General features: G+C 46.1%; 1 protein-coding gene across 2 annotated transcripts in view; it reads left to right on the top strand.

Moving 5' to 3' along the window:
- ADAP1 (ArfGAP with dual PH domains 1) overlaps nt 1-19269 on the top strand; it is a 116517-nt gene that overhangs the window by 89025 nt on the left and 8223 nt on the right. For both annotated transcript variants that reach the window (XM_069734266.1, XM_069734267.1), the window contains exons 5-7: nt 13023-13135; nt 17467-17613; nt 18283-18366. In XM_069734266.1, coding sequence (XP_069590367.1) covers nt 13023-13135; nt 17467-17613; nt 18283-18366 — 344 coding nt within the window. The remainder of the gene's footprint in view (nt 1-13022; nt 13136-17466; nt 17614-18282; nt 18367-19269) is intronic.

The following is a 19269-nucleotide window of genomic DNA, read 5'->3' as shown; positions in this document are numbered from 1 at the left end:
AGTTTTGGTGCCAATTGTCTCAGTTTTGGTGCAAATTAGGAGGACGAGTGACAGAATCCAAGCAGCTCCACGCTATTCCACCATGTGCCGCCACTTAGTGCCTCACCACGGCACTGTATGGCGGAGATATCTCTAGCAACTCTCTAGAGTAGGACGTATTTGCCAACTATCTCAGACTCTCTGGTCGGCTCCAAGAATGAGGGATGTCTACTTAGACTTCTGAAAGAATTGGAATATCTCCTGGCCCCTGACGAAACCTCTCGGAAGCCACGATTGTAGGACTTTCACATTCCCTGGCATCCGATCTCGCATTCATTGAGCCCACTGAGCTGGCCTTTAATAGGGGGCATGGCTACTGCTAAAAACGTCCTACCATTGAGAATGGAAAACATAACCCTCCCGGATGGAAAGTTTTGAAAAGTGGGCAAGTCTGGAGAAGATTGGCCCTGTAAATATGGCCGATTGTGGCAGAAGGGGGGCTTCACGGTCCTAAACGTCATGTGCTAGAATGTGAATTTTGCCCCTGATTTTGGGACACTTGTTCTCACATTGGATCTTCTGTTCTTTGTAATATCCATACAATGAGCCAGGCTGCGTTAACCCCTACATATCCATCCTGGTATCCCGCCATATCACCCCTCTCGCTTCAGAGATGAACACTTGATGGACAGCTTTAGGCAAAGCTTCCTTTACCGTAGACATGTTTGTAGCACACATGAAGAACGGCATTACAAGTTGTCGATATACCATCATAAGCATGTAAAAAGTAAGGTCCGCTGAAAATATAATTTGTGGTGACAATGCTTTAAAGGGGATCTATCACCAGGTTTTTGCTACCCCATCTGAGTGCAGCATAATGCCCCGATTCCAGTGATGTATCACTTACTGGGCTGCTTGCCGCACTTTAGATAAAATCACAGTTTTATCTGCTGCATATCTGGCAGTTCTCTAAATGCTGAGCTCAGTATAACCCCGCCCACACCAGTGATTCTGCATAGGCAGAAAGCTGCCAATCCGTAGTGGGGGCGGAGTTATGCAGAGCTCATAAATATGGAGGACTACCTGACAACAGGTTTACTAGTCCTCTAGTGATAATTTCCTGCTGAAAAAAAATTGTGATTGTATCAAACTACAGCAAACAGTCCAGTAAGTGACACATCGTTGGAATCAGGGTCTCTGCTCAGGCTAAAACCTGGTGATAGATTCCCTTGGGGAAATGATTTTGTGGCACTTTCTGACATATAAATATTACACGTTCTCCTCCTTTGTGGAGCTCTGCCCTCTCGTTAGTGCGGCCTCCTTCACAGACGGCACAGCTCTCCTGTTTTCAGAATGGCTACTAATGGAGGAACATGTGACCAGACTTGTGATCAACGTCCTCCAATGAAAAGACAGCTTTCCCATGCACAGTGCTTTTCCATTGGAGGAGGCGGATGACAAGTCTGGTCACAATGGCCATCACCACTGGCCACTATGTGAACAGGAGAAACACTGTTGTGAATTCAGCTTTTGGGCTCCATCCGGTGATTGTAGAGGGTAATGCAGTTGTGCCTGGACTGCAGGATTGGACAGGTGTATCTACTAATTGCAAAACTGACTGGGGTATATAGCTTTGCAGGACTCTTTAGTCCCTGCCAGTTGTCCATTGTTTTTGGAGGATTCACATCCCTTACTGGTCTCTTCTGTTTGCTGTGCTTTTCATCAAAGATAAGTTCTGGCTTTGTTTTTGCTGTCCACCTGCTGTGGACCTTATAGTTCTGTGCATTTTTATGTTTTGTCTTGTCCAGCTTTGTCTGTGAAGGATTTTTTGCAGCCAAGCTGTGTCTCTGGAGATGCAGATATACCCTCCATGTCTTTAGTCAGATGTGGTGATTCGTATTTTCTGTGGTGGATATTTTCTAGTGTTTTAATACTGACCGCATAGTACTCTGTCCTATTCTTTCTTTTTAGCTAGAATGGCCTCCTATGCTAAATTCTGATTTCATTTCTGTGTATGTTATTTCCCTCTCTTCTCACAGTCAATATTTGTGGGGGGCTGTCTATCCTTTGGGGATTTTCTCTGAGGCAAGATAGTTTTCCCGTTTCTGTCTTTAGGGGTAGTTAGTTCTCAGGCTGTGTCGAGGAGTCTAGGGAGTGTTAGGTACTCCCCATGGTTGCTTCTAGTTGCGCTGATAAGTTCAGGGTTTGCGGTCAGTACAGGGACCACCTTCTCCAGAGTCCGTCTCATGCTGCTCCTAGGCCACCAGATCATAACAAACCGCGCAGTGTATGAGTAAGACACCACTAGCAATCAGAGAAGGGGAATCGCGTAATGCTTGTATACTAGTGAGTGCCAAAAAATCATTTGCTAAAATAGAATTAGGGTGGACAATCCCTTTAAAAAAAAATTATTTCCTCCCAGCCAGTCTCATAAAATAAGTATTCAAGAACCGCTGCATGGGGATTACTTTTGAGCTTTTCTGTCTAATATTGGACATATTTATCGATTGTCTCAGTGGATAAACACATCAAAGTGTCACCGGATGAAGTGTAAGACTGAGAGTCAGGCTGATGATTGATTACTTATATATAAAGCAGATAGACCAATATGCAAGGAGATTGTTCAATGCAAAAAATTTGGAAAAAAAAAAGGAATAAATTAGTATTGCTTTCTGGGTTGCTCGGAACTATGGAGACACAGTCAATAATTGTAAGTGTGTGATGTAAATAACGCATTGATCTCCAATAGTGATGAGCAAACGTGCTGGGATAAGGTGTTATCTGAGCATGCTCGGGTGCTAACTGAATGTCTTGGGCGTGCTCGAATACTATGTTCGGGTCTCGGCGGCTGTTTGACAGCAGCAACACATGCAGGAATGAATGCCTGTTTGTTAGGCAATCCCTGCATGTGTTGCTGCTGTCAAACAGCCGCGGGGACTGGAACATAGTATTTGAGCACGCGGAAAACACTGTTAGCACCCGAGCATGCTCAGATAACACCTTATCCGAGGATGTTCGCTCATCACTAATCCACAATTTACCCCATGCTCAGATTATACAATACAGGGAAAAAAACAGCTTTTTACATAGAGTTCTAGTTTGAAAAAAGCATTGATACTTGGTTGATGCAGGAATCATATGATTGTAAATGAGAGAAGAAGTCGGGCCAGCTCTATGTTCTCTCCTAAGCTCCGAACGTGATAATTATCCGGCCGCCATTTGTCATAGTGATTTATGAGTAAAGCTGCTCTGTCTGTAAATAAACCCAACAGGGAGAGCCACCGCTCGGCATGTGAAGGCCGCACTGCTAGAGATACGGAGAAACGTCTCCCATTATTTAACGAGTAACCGTCGTTTTATTGTTTGTTTGTTTTTTTCATAAATCAATAGTACACGTGCAAATAAGAAATTTTGTAGTATATCTTATCAGAGAAATCTGTTTTTTTTTTCTCCTCCTGGACTTATAGATCAGTCTCAAAATTCTCAATTCACAAGTATAATCTGTCTTCAGTCAATATAGAGTTTCCCATTACTGAGATAGGAGATGACAGTTGGTGCTTATAAAGTTCTATGGAGGACTGTAACCGTCATTTCTGGAGAGGTTGCAGCAGAATGTATACTGTGTATTCCGCTAGCTCTTCCCACCTCCATAGAATTTTATACTGTGTATTCCGCTAGCTCTTCCCACCTCCATAGAATTTTATACTGTGTATTCTGCTAGCTCCTCCCACCTCCATAGAATTTTATACTGTGTATTCCGCTGGCTCCTCCCACCTCCATAGAATTTTATACTGTGTATTCCACTAGCTCCTCCCACCTCCATAGAATTTTATACTGTGTATTCCGCTAGCTCCTCCCACCTCCATAGAATTTTATACTGTGTATTCCGCTAGCTCCTCCCACCTCCATAGAATTTTATACTGTGTATTCCGCTAGCTCCTCCCACCTCCATAGAATTTTATACTGTGTATTCCACTAGCTCCTCCCACCTCCATAGAATTTTATACTGTGTATTCCACTAGCTCCTCCCACCTCCATAGAATTTTATACTGTGTATTCCACTAGCTCCTCCCACCTCCATAGAATTTTACACTGTGTATTCCGCTAGCTCCTCCCACCTCCATAGAATTTTATACTGTGTATTCCACTAGCTCCTCCCACCTCCATAGAATTTTATATTGTGTATTCCGCTAGCTCCTCCCACCTCCATAGAATTTTATACTGTGTATTCCACTCTCCTCCCACCTCCATAGAATTTTACACTGTGTATTCCACTCTCCTCCCACCTCCATAGAATTTTACACTGTGTATTCCGCTAGCTCCTCCCACCTCCATAGAATTTTACACTGTGTATTCCGCTAGCTCCTCCCACCTCCATAGAATTTTAAATTGTGTATTCCACTCTCCTCCCACCTCCATAGAATTTTACACTGTGTATTCCGCTAGCTCCTCCCACCTCCATAGAATTTTAAATTGTGTATTCCACTCTCCTCCCACCTCCATAGAACTTTATACTGTGTATTCCACTCTCCTCCCACCTCCATAGAATTTTACACTGTGTATTCCGCTAGCTCCCCCCACCTCCATAGAATTTTATACTGTATTCTGCTAGCTCCTCCCACCTCCATAGAATTTTATACTGTGTATTCCGCTAGCTCCTCCCACCTCAGAATTTTATACTGTGTAATCCGCTAGCTCCTCCCACGTCCATAGAATTTTATACTGTGTACTAGACTGTGGCCCGATTCTAATGCATCGGGTATTCTAGAATATGCATGTCCCCGTAGTATATGGACAATGATGATTCCAGAATTCGCGGCAGACTGTGCCCGTCGCTGCTTGGTCGAGGCAACCTTTATGACATCTACGTCGATACTGTGCCCGTCGCTGAATCAGAAACGTGAGATGTCTACGTCCTTTATGACATCATCGTCGCTGTGCCCGTTGCTGATTGGTCGAGGCCTGGCGGCCTCGACCAATCAGAGACGCGGGATTTCTACGTCGATGCTGTGCCGGTCTCTGATTGGTCGAGGCCTGGCGGCCTCGACCAATCAGAGACGCGGGATTTCCAGGACAGACAGACAGACAGACGGAAAAACCCTTAGACAATTATATATATAGATTCCCCTAGCTCCTCCCACCTCCATTGAATTTTATACTGTGTATTCCACTAGCTCCTCCCACCTCCATAGAATTTTATACTGTGTATTCCACTAGCTCCTCCCACCTCCATAGAATTTTATACTGTGTATTCCACTAGCTCCTCCCACCTCCATAGAATTTTATACTGTGTATTCCACTAGCTCCTCCCACCTCCATAGAATTTTATACTGTGTATTCCACTAGCTCCTCCCACCTCCATAGAATTTTATACTGTGTATTCCGCTACCTCCTCCCACCTCCATAGAATTTTATACTGTGTATTCCACTAGCTCCTCCCACCTCCATAGAATTTTACACTGTGTATTCCGCTAGCTCCTCCCACCTCCATAGAATTTTATATTGTGTATTCCACTAGCTCCTCCCACCTCCATAGAATTTTATATTGTGTATTCCGCTAGCTCCTCCCACCTCCATAGAATTTTATACTATGTATTCCGCTAGCTCCTCCCACCTCCATAGAATTTTATATTGTGTATTCCACTCTCCCACCTCCATAGAATTTTATACTGTGTATTCCACTCTCCTCCCACCTCCATAGAATTTTACACTGTGTATTCCGCTAGCTCCCCCCACCTCCATAGAATTTTATACTGTGTATTCTGCTAGCTCCTCCCACCTCCATAGAATTTTATACTGTGTATTCCGCTAGCTCCTCCCACCTCAGAATTTTATACTGTGTAATCCGCTAGCTCCTCCCACGTCCATAGAATTTTATACTGTGTATTCCCCTAGCTACTCCCACCTCAGAATTTTATACTGTGTAATCCGCTAGCTCCTCCCACCTCCATAGAATTTTATACTGTGTATTCCGCTAGCTCCTCCCACCTCCATTGAATTTTATACTGTGTATTCCGCTAGCTCCTCCCACCTCCATAGAATTTTATACTGTGTATTCCGCTAGCTCCTCCCACCTCCATTGAATTTTATACTGTGTATTCCGCTAGCTCCTCCCACCTCCATAGAATTTTATACTGTGTATTCCGCTAGCTCCTCCCACCTCCATTGAATTTTATACTGTGTATTCCGCTAGCTCCTTCCACCTCCATAGAATTTTATACTGTGTATTCCGCTAGCTCCTCCCACCTCCATAGAATTTTATACTGTTTATTCCGCTAGCTCCTCCCACCTCCATTGAATTTTATACTGTGTATTCCGCTAGCTCCTCCCACCTCCATAGAATTTTATACTGTTTATTCCGCTAGCTCCTCCCACCTCCATTGAATTTTATACTGTTTATTCCGCTAGCTCCTCCCACCTCCATAGAATTTTATACTGTTTATTCCGCTAGCTCCTCCCACCTCCATTGAATATTATACTGTGTATTCCGCTAGCTCCTCCCACCTCCATAGAATTTTATACTGTGTATTCCGCTAGCTCCTCCCACCTCAGAATTTTATACTGTGTAATCCGCTAGCTCCTCCCACCTCCATAGAATTTTATACTGTGTAATCCGCTAGCTCCTCCCACGTCCATAGAATTTTATACTGTGTAATCCGCTAGCTCCTCCCACCTCCATTGAATTTTATACTGTGTATTCCGCTAGCTCCTCCCACCTCCATAGAATTTTATACTGTGTAATCCGCTAGCTCCTCCCACCTCCATAGAATTTTATACTGTGTATTCCGCTAGCTCCTCCCACCACAGAATTTTATACTGTGTAATCCGCTAGCTCCTCCCACCTCCATAGAATTTTATACTGTGTAATCCGCTAGCTCCTCCCACGTCCATAGAATTTTATACTGTGTAATCCGCTAGCTCCTCCCACCTCCATTGAATTTTATACTGTGTATTCCGCTAGCTCCTCCCACCTCCATAGAATTTTATACTGTGTAATCCGCTAGCTCCTCCCACCTCCATAGAATTTTATACTGTGTAATCCGCTAGCTCCTTCCACCTCCATAGAATTTTATACTGTGTATTTTGCTAGCTCCTCCCACCTCCATAGAATTTTAAAAACACCAACTTTCATCTCCTGTCTCAGTAATTGGAAAATTTGTATTCAGTAAAGACAAATTTTCCAATGATTTGTGATTGAAAGATCAGTCCTGGAGAAGAAAAGAGCCGCTTTCTCTAATAAGATATATTGTAAAGTTGTTTATTTTTATTTATACTATTTATTAAATAAAAATTAAAACAATGGTTACTTTTTAGAGGAGTTCATCCATGATTATCACGTAATGCTGCACTACAGTAAATTATACATTGATGACCTATCCTTCGTCTGTGAATATCAGGTGTGTGGTGATCAGACTTCCAGTACCGTCAAAGAGCAGCTGAACGGACCTCTTTATTATTATTATGGGCCTTATCCTTCAGATCCCAGTGACTAGGACTGAGCCGCAATACCAGGCACTGCCACTGCAAAATGTGTGGCGCTATATCTGATAAACAATGAAGAGGCTACAGCTAATCAATGTAAAAAAAAAATCAATTCTAAAACCCCTTTAAGAAGGTTATGACTGGTGTCAGATATAAAATGCAGCCAGCAATAGGCAGTACGAGAGGCTATAGAAAGGAAATGGTGTGAAATGTTTACTGAAACCCATTTGCAAAAATGATTTTATCCCCAAATACGTGCATTTAAGTAAAGATAACATATCTGAAAAGTGATCGACCCCTTTAACGCCCTCTTCCTTTAAGGTGTCATCTCATCACAGAAGTCCCTTTAGTATACCAGCTGATCCCTGTCAGCCTGGCTTCTGCTGATTTTGTCAGGGAGGTTGCTGACATCTGCTCATTTTCCCCGCAGGGGCCACGTCAGAAGTGACCTGTGGTTATTCACATGGAAATGTTGAGAGACGACAGCCGCTGTAGGGACTAGTGTTAAAAGCAGTCGATATTTTTATTTTTATTGATGGAGGATAATCGACATTATAATTCACAGCACATATCTATTATACCTTTCTAATGCACGAAAATGGCATCAAGGGTCATACGATAACTATGTTATGTTGCTGTATGTTGGTATTATCTGAGCACTGAATGGCGGTTGTTATTTTGTCACTGTGTTCCTCTGCTACGTATTGGTAGAAGGTACAGCACAGGGCACAATCCAACCTTTCTGTCCATAAATGAGGTATTCCTTTAAGGTCCCATTCACACAAGCCAACAAAACTGTATAGGGGCACTATAGTCATTAATACATTCCCGATACAGCATGCGTGTTGTCGGCAGCACATTCCCTGTTTAGACTGTACACAACGATGACATAGATGATCTGATTAGACAATGCTCATTTGGTGATAGAACAGCGGCATGTTTCATTCTCATTTGTCGATTGTCAGTCCGCGTTAATTGTTCTTAAAGAGAACTTATCACTGGGTCAAAATTGACCATTTTTTCCCCCTTATTTTATTCCCGCTGCTCCGCTGAGTATTCTGTTGTTTGTCTTTTTACAATCCGCCATACGGTTCCAGAGATATGCGCGTTTTTATCCAGTGATAATTTTTTATGCTCATAACCAAAAGGGCGGTGCTCACAGGATCCTCTGGGGCGTGTCTTTAGTCTGCCACGCCCTCTATGAACAGACCAAAAATAGTGAATAAAATGGCCCATATCTCTGGATCCGTATGACGGATTTCGAAAAATAAAAAAATGAAATGCTCAGGGGAGCAGCGGGAATAAAATAAGAGCCAAAACGGCTTACTTTTAACCTGGTGACAGGTCCTTTTAAAGGCTGATGCCTTTGGTCAACAGCACTGGTCCTTATTTCTATAAGGTGCATTTTCTTTTTTGTTATCCTCTGCAGATCTCCAGATGTACTGAGATCGACTATAATTCATTACGTCCATCGCTGTGCAGCGCACACGGGGTTAGGCGGATAATGTGTCTGTGGGGTGGATACAATGGGGTGTGAGGCGTTTGGATAGTTATAGCTAAGACGCGGCGGCGATTCTTGTCATGGAAAGGAATTGATCATTTGATAAATATCCTGTCTGGGAGCATCGATCGCTGAGCTCATCCATTCTGAATTATTCATCATTTATTCCCCCGCTACTGTAAATCACTGCTGGAAAGTACAGAGGCTGAGTCACTATCTAAAGCCTCTTTTAATCATAGGTAGCCAGCCTAAAGGGCAAGACAAACGGAACGCGGCATGTTATGAATGAAAAATATATTTTATCCTTTCATTTATGGGTCTGCGGATTCCTGATTTATTACTAATTTCTTCCTCCTGGACCAATAATGTTCATGTTATTGGTCTCCAGTGAGGGACCCTTACTACGTAATTCCACTGACGTGCATGTAAATTGTGTGGTCCGGAGCAAGCTTATGGGGTCCGCAATTTGTGCTACTAAATATAGTCATGGGGGTCCATAGAGAAGGGGGGGACCATTGGCAGGAGCCCAAGTCAATTTTCCTTTTCCAACATCTTGCTTGTTGGAACAGAACAACAGAAAGGTGACAGATTTGGGCCAAAAGATTGTCCTGGAAGAGATTAGGAGAGGAAACAAGCCCCAGACCTTTCATCAGAGCTGTGCTGCCATTTTTCTGTCTTCTACTCCAGGTTTATCCTATAGCCCCTATAGTGCATGCTTCTTAAAGGGATTTTGCCACTTGATTTTTGCCACCTAATCTGAGCGCTGCATAATGTAGAGACAGAGACCCTGATTCCAGCAATGTGTCACTTACTGGGCTTGCTTGCTGTGCTTTTGATAAAATCACTGTTTTATCAGCAGGAGATTATCACTAGAGGACTAGTAAACCTGCTGCCAGGAAGTCCTCCTTATTCATGAGCTCTGTATAGCTCCGCCCCCAGACAGAAACCTACCAATCTGTGGTGTGGGCGGGGTTATACAGAGCTCAGCATTCAGAGAACTGGTAGATCTGCAGTGAGACGGAAACAGAAGACATTGGAAATACGCCCGGGGGATGATAGGAGGCTAGACAATTGAATGTAACAAGCAAATGACTGATGAAAACAGTCATGGATAGATCCAGTCATGGTAACAGTGCGGCAGCTTGCTGTGGTTGTATGCTCCAAGGTGGTCTTGTGACACTTGAGGAAATGGCATCAGATGTGCAAGGATTCGCTCCCACTTTCTGCAATAGGTCCTGCTAGTCTGTAACTATAGACAGATAAGTCTCAAGAACAGGCAGCACGTTGTGTAGAAAGGAGCAATAACCTTTCAGAAGATTTTCATTCCCAAAACTTTTGGGGTAAAGAAAGTACATTACATGTTCTAGTGAACAAAAGTTGGTTGAAGCGACAGTGACTATAATTATATGTAAAACTTTGCAAACATTTTGCGTTCCTCACCTTGCTGTATCTTTGTGTCACAGCCCAGAGGCGGTAAATACGGCACCTCCAAGTCCCCATTCAGACGTCCTGTTTTTTTCATGGATGTGAAAAACGGACCGAGTTTCATCAGTGGTCATGATTCGAGTTTGGTCCTTGGTTTATCTGAGAGAAAAGAAAAAATGTTTCTCCTGCTTCTCCTATCAATCCGTGAACATCAGACCGCACTGGGATGACACTGAAGTGCCGCCCAATTTTTGTCACGCACCCATAGACTCGCATTGGCGATTTTGAAATCAACATGGGACGTGTCTTCATGATTTTACAAAAAGGTTAAAGACAAAAAGAACGATTTATTTATTTTACTTTGCGCAAAATTCATTATCCCCGTGCACCATTTTGAAGGGGATTGCGGTATAAATCATGCACTTCACGCTATAATTAATATTATTAGAGCTCCTGTCACCCTCTGCGTCATGGTGAGCAAGTCCTAATGTCATGATTTCCGCTGTTTATTCTTCGGCCTCCTAGTGGGATGATGGAAATTTCGACAGGTAGCTGAATAGTTCTCAATAGAATAACCTCTATAATAAGAACACCACTGTGCCATCGAGAGCAGCTACTGAGCAGTCTCTAGAGTGGTCCAAGCAAAATAATGCCCGGCTGCAGCGGACCCCCCAAAATTCACATACAGATGGATTAAAAATCCCATTCAGTAGGCCAATTATGCATGGACTCTGCAGGTCGTAGCACTCATGCCACATGGTCTGTTTTGGTTTAAAAGGGGATGTCCATGTTAACAAATTTGTGATGTCCATTGCTTTCCAAAATGTTGGTGTCTGTGTCCAGATATACGCAGCGAGTCTCCCGTATCTGCTCCCGTGCAGCGCGTAGAGGATGTAGCTGCCAGATTGCCTACACGACATCTCCGCCCTACTGACCACTTACACTTATTAGTATTGGCACTTTGGGTCAGCCTTTAGTGGTTTATCGCAGAGGAACATCTGACAGATTGTCGCATCTGACGCCGCTTATCTCAAGCGGGAAGAGAATTGCTTATTGAAATAAATGTTGGCAGATCCATCTGAAGGTATCTGGATATGCAAATAATCTAAACGTAGCTCTGCTGAGTATTAATGAGCAAATGTGCTGGGACGAGGTGTTATCTGAGCATGCTCGGGTGCTAACTGAGAGTCTTTGGCGTGCTCGAATAATATGTTCGATTCTCCGATCCTGGATGTCTTACGGTTGTTAGACCGCCACAACACATGCAAGGATTGTCTAACAAACAGACAATCCCTGCATGTGTTGTGGCTGTCAAACAGCAGCGGGACATGCAGCTGCGGGGACTGGAACATATTATTTGAGCACGCTGAAGACTCTCCGCACCGGAGCATGCTCAGATAACACCTTATCCCAACACATTCGCTCATCACTACTGCAGAGATAAAAATGAGATCTTCTGTAAACTTCCACCATCCATGATACTGACTCATAGGCGGCCAGGTGACAATGTCGCTCTGTACCCCAGACAGACAGAGAGCGATGGGCACCGCGCTCCGAGCTCTGTCTTCCACCTGCAGCTATAAATCTGCCCGAGAGAACCTGCCAGGCTCCTGCAGTTTTTCCAACGCTCCGGTGCCAGGCTGCCAGCTCTCATGGGCAAGCTCAGACATCTATTATATACCGAGTTCTGTTACTACTCTGCACATAAAGGAGTAGTTTATCTGGAAAAAAGCAATATAAACCCTTTAAAATAAAGCAGTCTTCCTACATATATGACCTGGTTTTACCAGCTGCTCTTTTCGGGACACCTGACTCTTGCCTATCCCGTTGCAGCTGTCGGGGTATGCTGGGAATTGTAGTTTTGCAGCAGATTGAGGTCCCCTGATGAATCACGATGCTTTTTCTTAAAGGGAACCTGTCACCTCCAAAATCGAAGGTGAGCTAAGTCCACCGGCATCAGGGGCTTATCTACATCATTCTGTAATGTTGTAGATAAGCCCCGATGTATCCTGAAAGATGACAGAAAAAAGGTTAGATTATACTCACCCAGGGGCGGTCTGGTCCGATGGGCGTCGCGGTCCGGTCCGGGGCCTCCCATCTTCTTACGATGACGTCCTCTTCTTGTCTTCACGCTGCGGCTCCGGCCTGTTGAGGGCAGAGCAAAGTACTGCAGTGCGCAGGCACCGAGAAAGGTCAGAGAGGCCCAGCGCATGCGCACTGCAGTACTTTGCTCTGCCCTCAACAGGCCGGAGCCGCAGCGTGAAGACAAGAAGAGGACGTCATCGTAAGAAGATGGGACCGTGATGTCCATCGTACCGGGACCGCCCCTGGGTGAGTATAATCTAACCTCTTTTTCTCATCTTTCAGGATACATCGGGGGCTTATCTGCAGCATTACAGAATGCTATACGGTAGATAAGCTCCTGATGCCGGTGGGCTTAGCTCACCTTCGATTTTGGGGGTGACAGGTTCCCTTTAATGCTAAGTGTGCGCTCAGTAATGGGCACGATACATAAATCATGCTCTGTCTTTTTGCCAGGACTCTGCGGAGGTGAGCACCGGATCCCACGTCAGGAGTGATTGATTTCGGAATGGAAAAAGCTGATCACGTCTCTTTTTTTTTTTTTTTTTTGCAGGCTACCGAGAAGGAGTCCTGTGGAAGCGAGGACGAGACAATGGACAGTTTCTCAGCAGGAAGTTTGTACTATCAGAAAGAGAAGGCGCGCTCAAATACTTCAATAAAAATGATGTGAGTAAATCTTTCTACTGCTGTTATTATGCCTGGCGCAGGGGAGGCGCACGGATCGGGCATTTACAGGTGGGTTTGGGAATTTCACGGAATTTCCGTGGCAAAATCCACATACAAAACATGCAGAATTTGCAGCAGTTTTACCAAAAGCCTAAAATTACAGCCCATGTGGTTCCATCCTCAGGTTATGTGCACACTACGTCTTTCAGACGCCAGCGTACCTACATGGAGTTTGAGGCAGAAAACGCTTGAAGTGTTTTTACATCTTCCTTTACGTCTTTTGGATCGTTTTTGCGTTGCAAGGGCTTCCTGAAGAATAGTCAGTTCTCTTCTTTTAACCACTTCACTATGGAAGGCTGAGACAAAAGGCAGAACATGTGCACAGCAAGTCGTTTTTACATTGTTGTGAATTATGTGCAATTTTTTTGGCAATTTTATTTTTTTAACTACTATTTTAGGCGGAATTCACCTGAAAAAAACGACGTGTGAACATACCCCTAGGCACGTCCGACATTCACGGACTGTACTGTCCAGACTGGTGCATTGGAACAAAACACGAGGAAAAAAGCCGTATTGGACATAATTTCACACAAAACCCCCAAAATTGTCAGCAATTTTCCAAAATTGTGGGTAAACAACTTTGTTTCAAGCTTGTGATGCTTGTCCAAACTCACCTGTGGCAAGTAAGAGGTGTGGGCAATATGAAAATCACACTTGAAACCAGATAAAAAGGGGAGAAGTTGACTCAATCTTTGCATTGTGTTCCACACTAAGCATGGAGAACAGAAAGAGGAGAAGAGAACTGTCCGAGGACTTGAGAACCAAAGTTGTTGAACAATATCAACATCTCAAGGTTGCAAGTCCAACTCCGGAGATCTTGATGTTCCTTTGTTCATGGAGCGCGACATAATCAAGAAGTTTAATCACTATCCCGCCGTTACGTGGAATATTACAAGCATGGTGTAATTACTGTACGGATGGATCTTGTTTTACTAGGCAGTCAGACTGCTCTGCCTGATGCCCGAGCGTCTGTAGATGTTTACAGAGGGCGTAAATCTGCTGGCAGACAGTTGGCACGCCGCTCCGCGAGCTGAAGGCTGGCAGCTCCATAGCTTGGGTCCAGTGCCATATAACTGGCTCACCTGTTCAGTTTATTTCAATGCCAACCTCGTTCCTCCCATAACCTATAATTTCAGCAGGATCCGCCGATAATCACATTCACTACCCGTAGACCTGGAGAGAGTCGGAATCATGTGTGCAGCTAATAAATTAAATGGCCTGTCAGTTTGTGTCCCCCTTCCCCATGGGCCCATTTGCTCCCTTAGTGCCTGTGAGATCTGTCTAGCGATGATGTATTGCGGCAGGACGGAGATACTTTGTGCTCCGCTCCTCGTGCATCCCGGATGAATTTATAGACTGGGGTGCCATGGACAAGACCGGCCGATAACGTCACCGCACAATGTACGGCCGTTCTTAGTAGTGACACTTCCCCTTTTTAGTCGCACGTACACAATGACCAGGGATCTGCATTAGTGTTATTAGGCACAGTGCCAGGAATGGGGCATCAGAGGGCAAGGTGTGACCAGTGGTGCACAAGCACGGGAGACCACCCTGTGATGTCATATAGCGGGCAGCAAAGGGCGTATAGCGGGCAGCAAAGGGCGTATAGCGGGCAGCAAAGGGCATATAGCGGGCAGCAAAGGGCGTATAGTGGGCAGCACAGGGTATATAATGGGCAGCACAGGGCATATAGCGGACAGCACAGGGCATATAGTGGGCAGCACAGGGCATATAGCGGGCAGCAAAGGGCGTATAGCGGGCAGCAAAGGGCGTATAGTGGGCAGCACAGGGTATATAATGGGCAGCACAGGGCATATAGCGGGCAGCACAGGGCATATAGTGGGCAGCACAGGGTATATAGGGAGCAGCACAGCGCATATAGCGGGCAGCACAGGGCATATAGCGGGCAGCACAGGGTATATAGCGGGCAGCACAGGGCATATAGCGGGCAGCACAGGGCATATAGCGGGCAGTACAGGGCATATAGCGGGCAGCAGAGGGCATATAGCGGGCAGCACAGGGCATATAGCGGGCAGCACAGGGTATATAGGGAGCAGCACAGGGCATATAGCGGGCAGCACAGGGCATATAGTGGGCAGCACAGGGTATATAATGGGCAGCACAGGGCATATAGCGGGCAGCACAGGGCATATAGTGGGCAGCACAGGGTATATAGGGAGCAGCACAGGGCATATACCGGGCAGCACAGGGCATATAGCGGGCAGCACAGGGCATATAGCGGGCAGCACAGGGCATATAGCGGGCAGCACAGGGCATATAGCGGGCAGCACAGGGCATATAGTGGGCAGCACGGTATATAGGGAGCAGCACAGGGCATATAGCGGGCAGCAAAGGGCGTATAGCGGGCAGCACATGGTATATAATGGGCAGCACAGGGCATATAGCGGGCAGCACAGGGCATATAGTGGGCAGCACAGGGTATATAGGGAGCAGCACAGGGCATATAGCGGGCAGCACAGGGCATATAGCGGGCAGCACAGGGCATATAGCGGGCAGCACAGGGCATATAGTGGGCAGCACAGGGCATATAGCGGGCAGCAAAGGGCGTATAGCGGGCAGCAAAGGGCGTATAGTGGGCAGCACAGGGTATATAATGGGCAGCACAGGGCATATAGCGGGCAGCACAGGGCATATAGTGGGCAGCACAGGGTATATAGGGAGCAGCACAGGGCATATAGCGGGCAGCACAGGGCATATAGCGGGCAGCACAGGGTATATAGCGGGCAGCACAGGGCATATAGCGGGCAGCACAGGGCATATAGCGGGCAGCCCAGGGCATATACCGGGCAGCCCAGGGCATATATTGGGCAGCCCAGGGCATATATTGGGCAGCACAGGGCATATAGCGGGCAGCACAGGGCATATAGCGGGCAGCACAGGGCATATAGCGGGCAGCACAGGGCATATAGCGGACAGCAGAGGGCATATAGCGGGCAGCCCAGGGCATATAGCGGGCAGCCCAGGGCATATAGCGGGCAGCCCAGGGCATATAGCGGGCAGCCCAGGGCATATATTGGGCAGCACAGGGCATATAGCGGGCAGCACAGGGCATATAGCGGGCAGCACAGTGCATATAGCGGGCAGCACAGGGCATATAGCGGGCAGCACAGGGCATATAGCGGGCAGCACAGGGCATATAGCGGGCAGCACAGGGCATATAGCGGGCAGCACAGGGCATATAGCGGGCAGCACAGGGCATATAACGGGCAGCACAGTGCATATAGCGGGCAGCACAGGGCATATAGCGGGCAGCACAGGGCATATAGCGGGCAGCACAGGGCATATAGCGGGCAGCACAGGGCATATAGCGGGCAGCACAGGGCATATAGCGGGCAGCACAGGGCATATAGCGGGCAGCACAGTGCATATAGCGGGCAGCACAGTGCATATAGCGGGCAGCACAGGGCATATAGCGGGCAGCACAGGGCATATAGCGGGCAGCCCAGGGCATATAGCGGGCAGCACAGGGCATATAGCGGGCAGCCCAGGGCATATAGCGGGCAGCACAGGGCATATAGCGGGCAGCACAGGGCATATAGCGGGCAGCACAGGGCATATAGCGGGCAGCACAGGGCATATAGCGGGCAGCCCAGGGCATATAGCGGGCAGCACAGGGCATATAGCGGGCAGCCCAGGGCATATAGCGGGCAGCACAGGGCATATAGCGGGCAGCACAGGGCATATAGCGGGCAGCACAGGGCATATAGCGGGCAGCACAGGGCATATAGCGGGCAGCACAGGGCATATAGCGGGCAGCACAGGGCATATAGCGGGCAGCACAGGGCATATAGCGGGCAGCACAGTGCATATAGCGGGCAGCACAGGGCATATAGCGGGCAGCACAGGGCATATAGCGGGCAGCCCAGGGCATATAGCGGGCAGCACAGGGCATATAGCGGGCAGCCCAGGGCATATAGCGGGCAGCACAGTGCATATAGCGGGCAGCACAGGGCATATAGCGGGCAGCACAGGGCATATAGCGGGCAGCACAGGGCATATAGCGGGCAGCACAGGGCATATAGCGGGCAGCACAGTGCACCCTGTATCTACAATTACTGTGACTTCTACAGAGGGAGGAGGACACTGTGATCTGGTAGCACTATATGGCGGTATTCCTGGCAGTCCCAGCACATTATCTGCCTCATCACACTCCGCTCTTCACTTCATCTTCACCATTTTTTAATGAGAATTTGATTGGTAAATGACCGGCGCTCTCTGAATTTTATGTATCTCAATGTGTTTTTTTCCAGGCCAGAGAGCCCAAAGCAATTATAAAGATTGAGCATCTGAACGCCACGTTCCAGCCGGCCAAGATAGGAAACCCCAACGGCCTGCAGATCACTTACCTGCGGGACAACAGCACCAGGAACATCTTTGTGTACCACGAAGATGGCAAGGTGAGCGATGGAGAGGGAGAGGAATGAATGGGGGTAAACGGGGTCAGCCGAAATATTGGAATAACATGGAGCAATAGCAGAACACGGTGATCTGTGCGGAGCTGTGATAGAAATGGCCTCTACATGGAGACGGCGCCTGTTTCGTATCGACTGTGATGACATTTTACCATGTGGCCACGTCAGTTTTCTAGGATCAATAAAAATGTGCCCGATTTTTGTGACTTGTCTAAGAATAATATTTTTTCTATCTGAGATGTATATCACTGTAAGGAGCTTCTTTCTTTAATTTCCTGCTGCCGACTATGACATGTCTGTGCAGCTGTCAGAGAAAGCAGGAGCCAAAGGACATTAGTAATGGATCTTGAAGCTTTTTGCCCTTTCATATCACTTTTAATCAGTGTAAGGAATCAAAGGCTATCCACCAGGCACCTGTCTAGGGTGCAGCCAAGGGGAGTTGGCTCCTTGCTAGAACTGCTCCCGTATGATAAAGCTCCTGTTCTCAGGGCTGGCGGGCTGCTGCCACCTAGTGGTGTCGTGGTAAAACTGCTTGCAATTTGTACTTGTGTCCTCCTCACTCAGAAGTTGTGGTTGGGATATCTTTGTGATGTTTATTGTCATTTTTTGCTCTTGATTTCAATAAAATGTTGTAATTTTTTTTCCCCACTGTAGGAAATCGTTGATTGGTTTAACGCTATCCGAGCAGCGCGGTTTCACTACTTGCAAGTGGCGTATCCTATCGCAGTGGACGTCGATGTAAGTTTATCTTGTTCTTTGCTCTTGTTCTTGTTCTTAGGTTTTGTTCTTGTTCTTAGGTTTTGTTCTTGTTCTTAGGTCTTGTTTTTGTCCTTTGCTCTTGTTCTAGGGTCTTCTTCTTTGCTCTTATTCTTCTTCTTTGCTCCTGTTCTTGTTCTTTCCTCCTGTTCTTGTTCTTAGGTCTTGTTCTTGTTCTTTGCTCTTGTTCTTAGGTCTTGTTCTTGTTCTTTGCTCTTGTTCTTCCTTTGCTCCTGTTCTTGTTCTTTCCTCCTGTTCTTGTACTCAGGTCTTGTTCTTGTTCTTTGCTCTTGTTCTTAGGTCTTGTTCTTGTTCTTTGCTCTTGTACTCAGGTCTTGTTCTTAGGTCTTGTTTTTGTTCTTTGCTCTTGTTCTTTGTTCCTGTTCTTTGGTCTTGTTCTTTGCTCTTGTTCTTGTTCTTTGGTCTTGTTCTTGTTCTTTGGTCTTGGTCTTGTTCTTGTTCTTTGGTCTTGTTCTTTGATCTTTTTCTTTGGTCTTGTTCTTGTTCTTTGCTCTTGTTCTTCGGTCTTGTTCTTTGCTCTTGGTCTTGTTCTTTGCTCTTGTTCTTCGGTCTTGTTCTTGTTCTTTGATCTTGTTCTTGTTCTTTGCTTTTGGTCTTGTTCTTGTTCTTCAGTCTTGTTCTTTGATCTTGTTCTTTGCTCTTGGTCTTTTTCTTTGGTCTTATTCTTGTTCTTTGCTCTTGCTCTTTGGTCTTTGCTCTTGTTCTTTAGTCTTGGTCATTTTCTTTGGTCTCGGTCTTGTTCTTTGTTCTTGTTCTTTGCTCTTGTTCTTTGGTCTTGGTCATGTTCTTTGGTCTCGGTCTTATTCTTGTTCTTTGCTCTTGTTCTTTGCTCTTGTTCTTTGCTCTTGGTCTTGTTCTTTGCTT

This window comes from Ranitomeya imitator, chromosome 7, assembly GCF_032444005.1.
Source record: "Ranitomeya imitator isolate aRanImi1 chromosome 7, aRanImi1.pri, whole genome shotgun sequence".
In the NCBI taxonomy this organism is placed as follows: Eukaryota; Metazoa; Chordata; class Amphibia; order Anura; family Dendrobatidae; genus Ranitomeya; species Ranitomeya imitator.
Note: the sequence above shows the minus strand (reverse complement) of the source record. Positions and strands in the feature narration are given on the sequence as shown.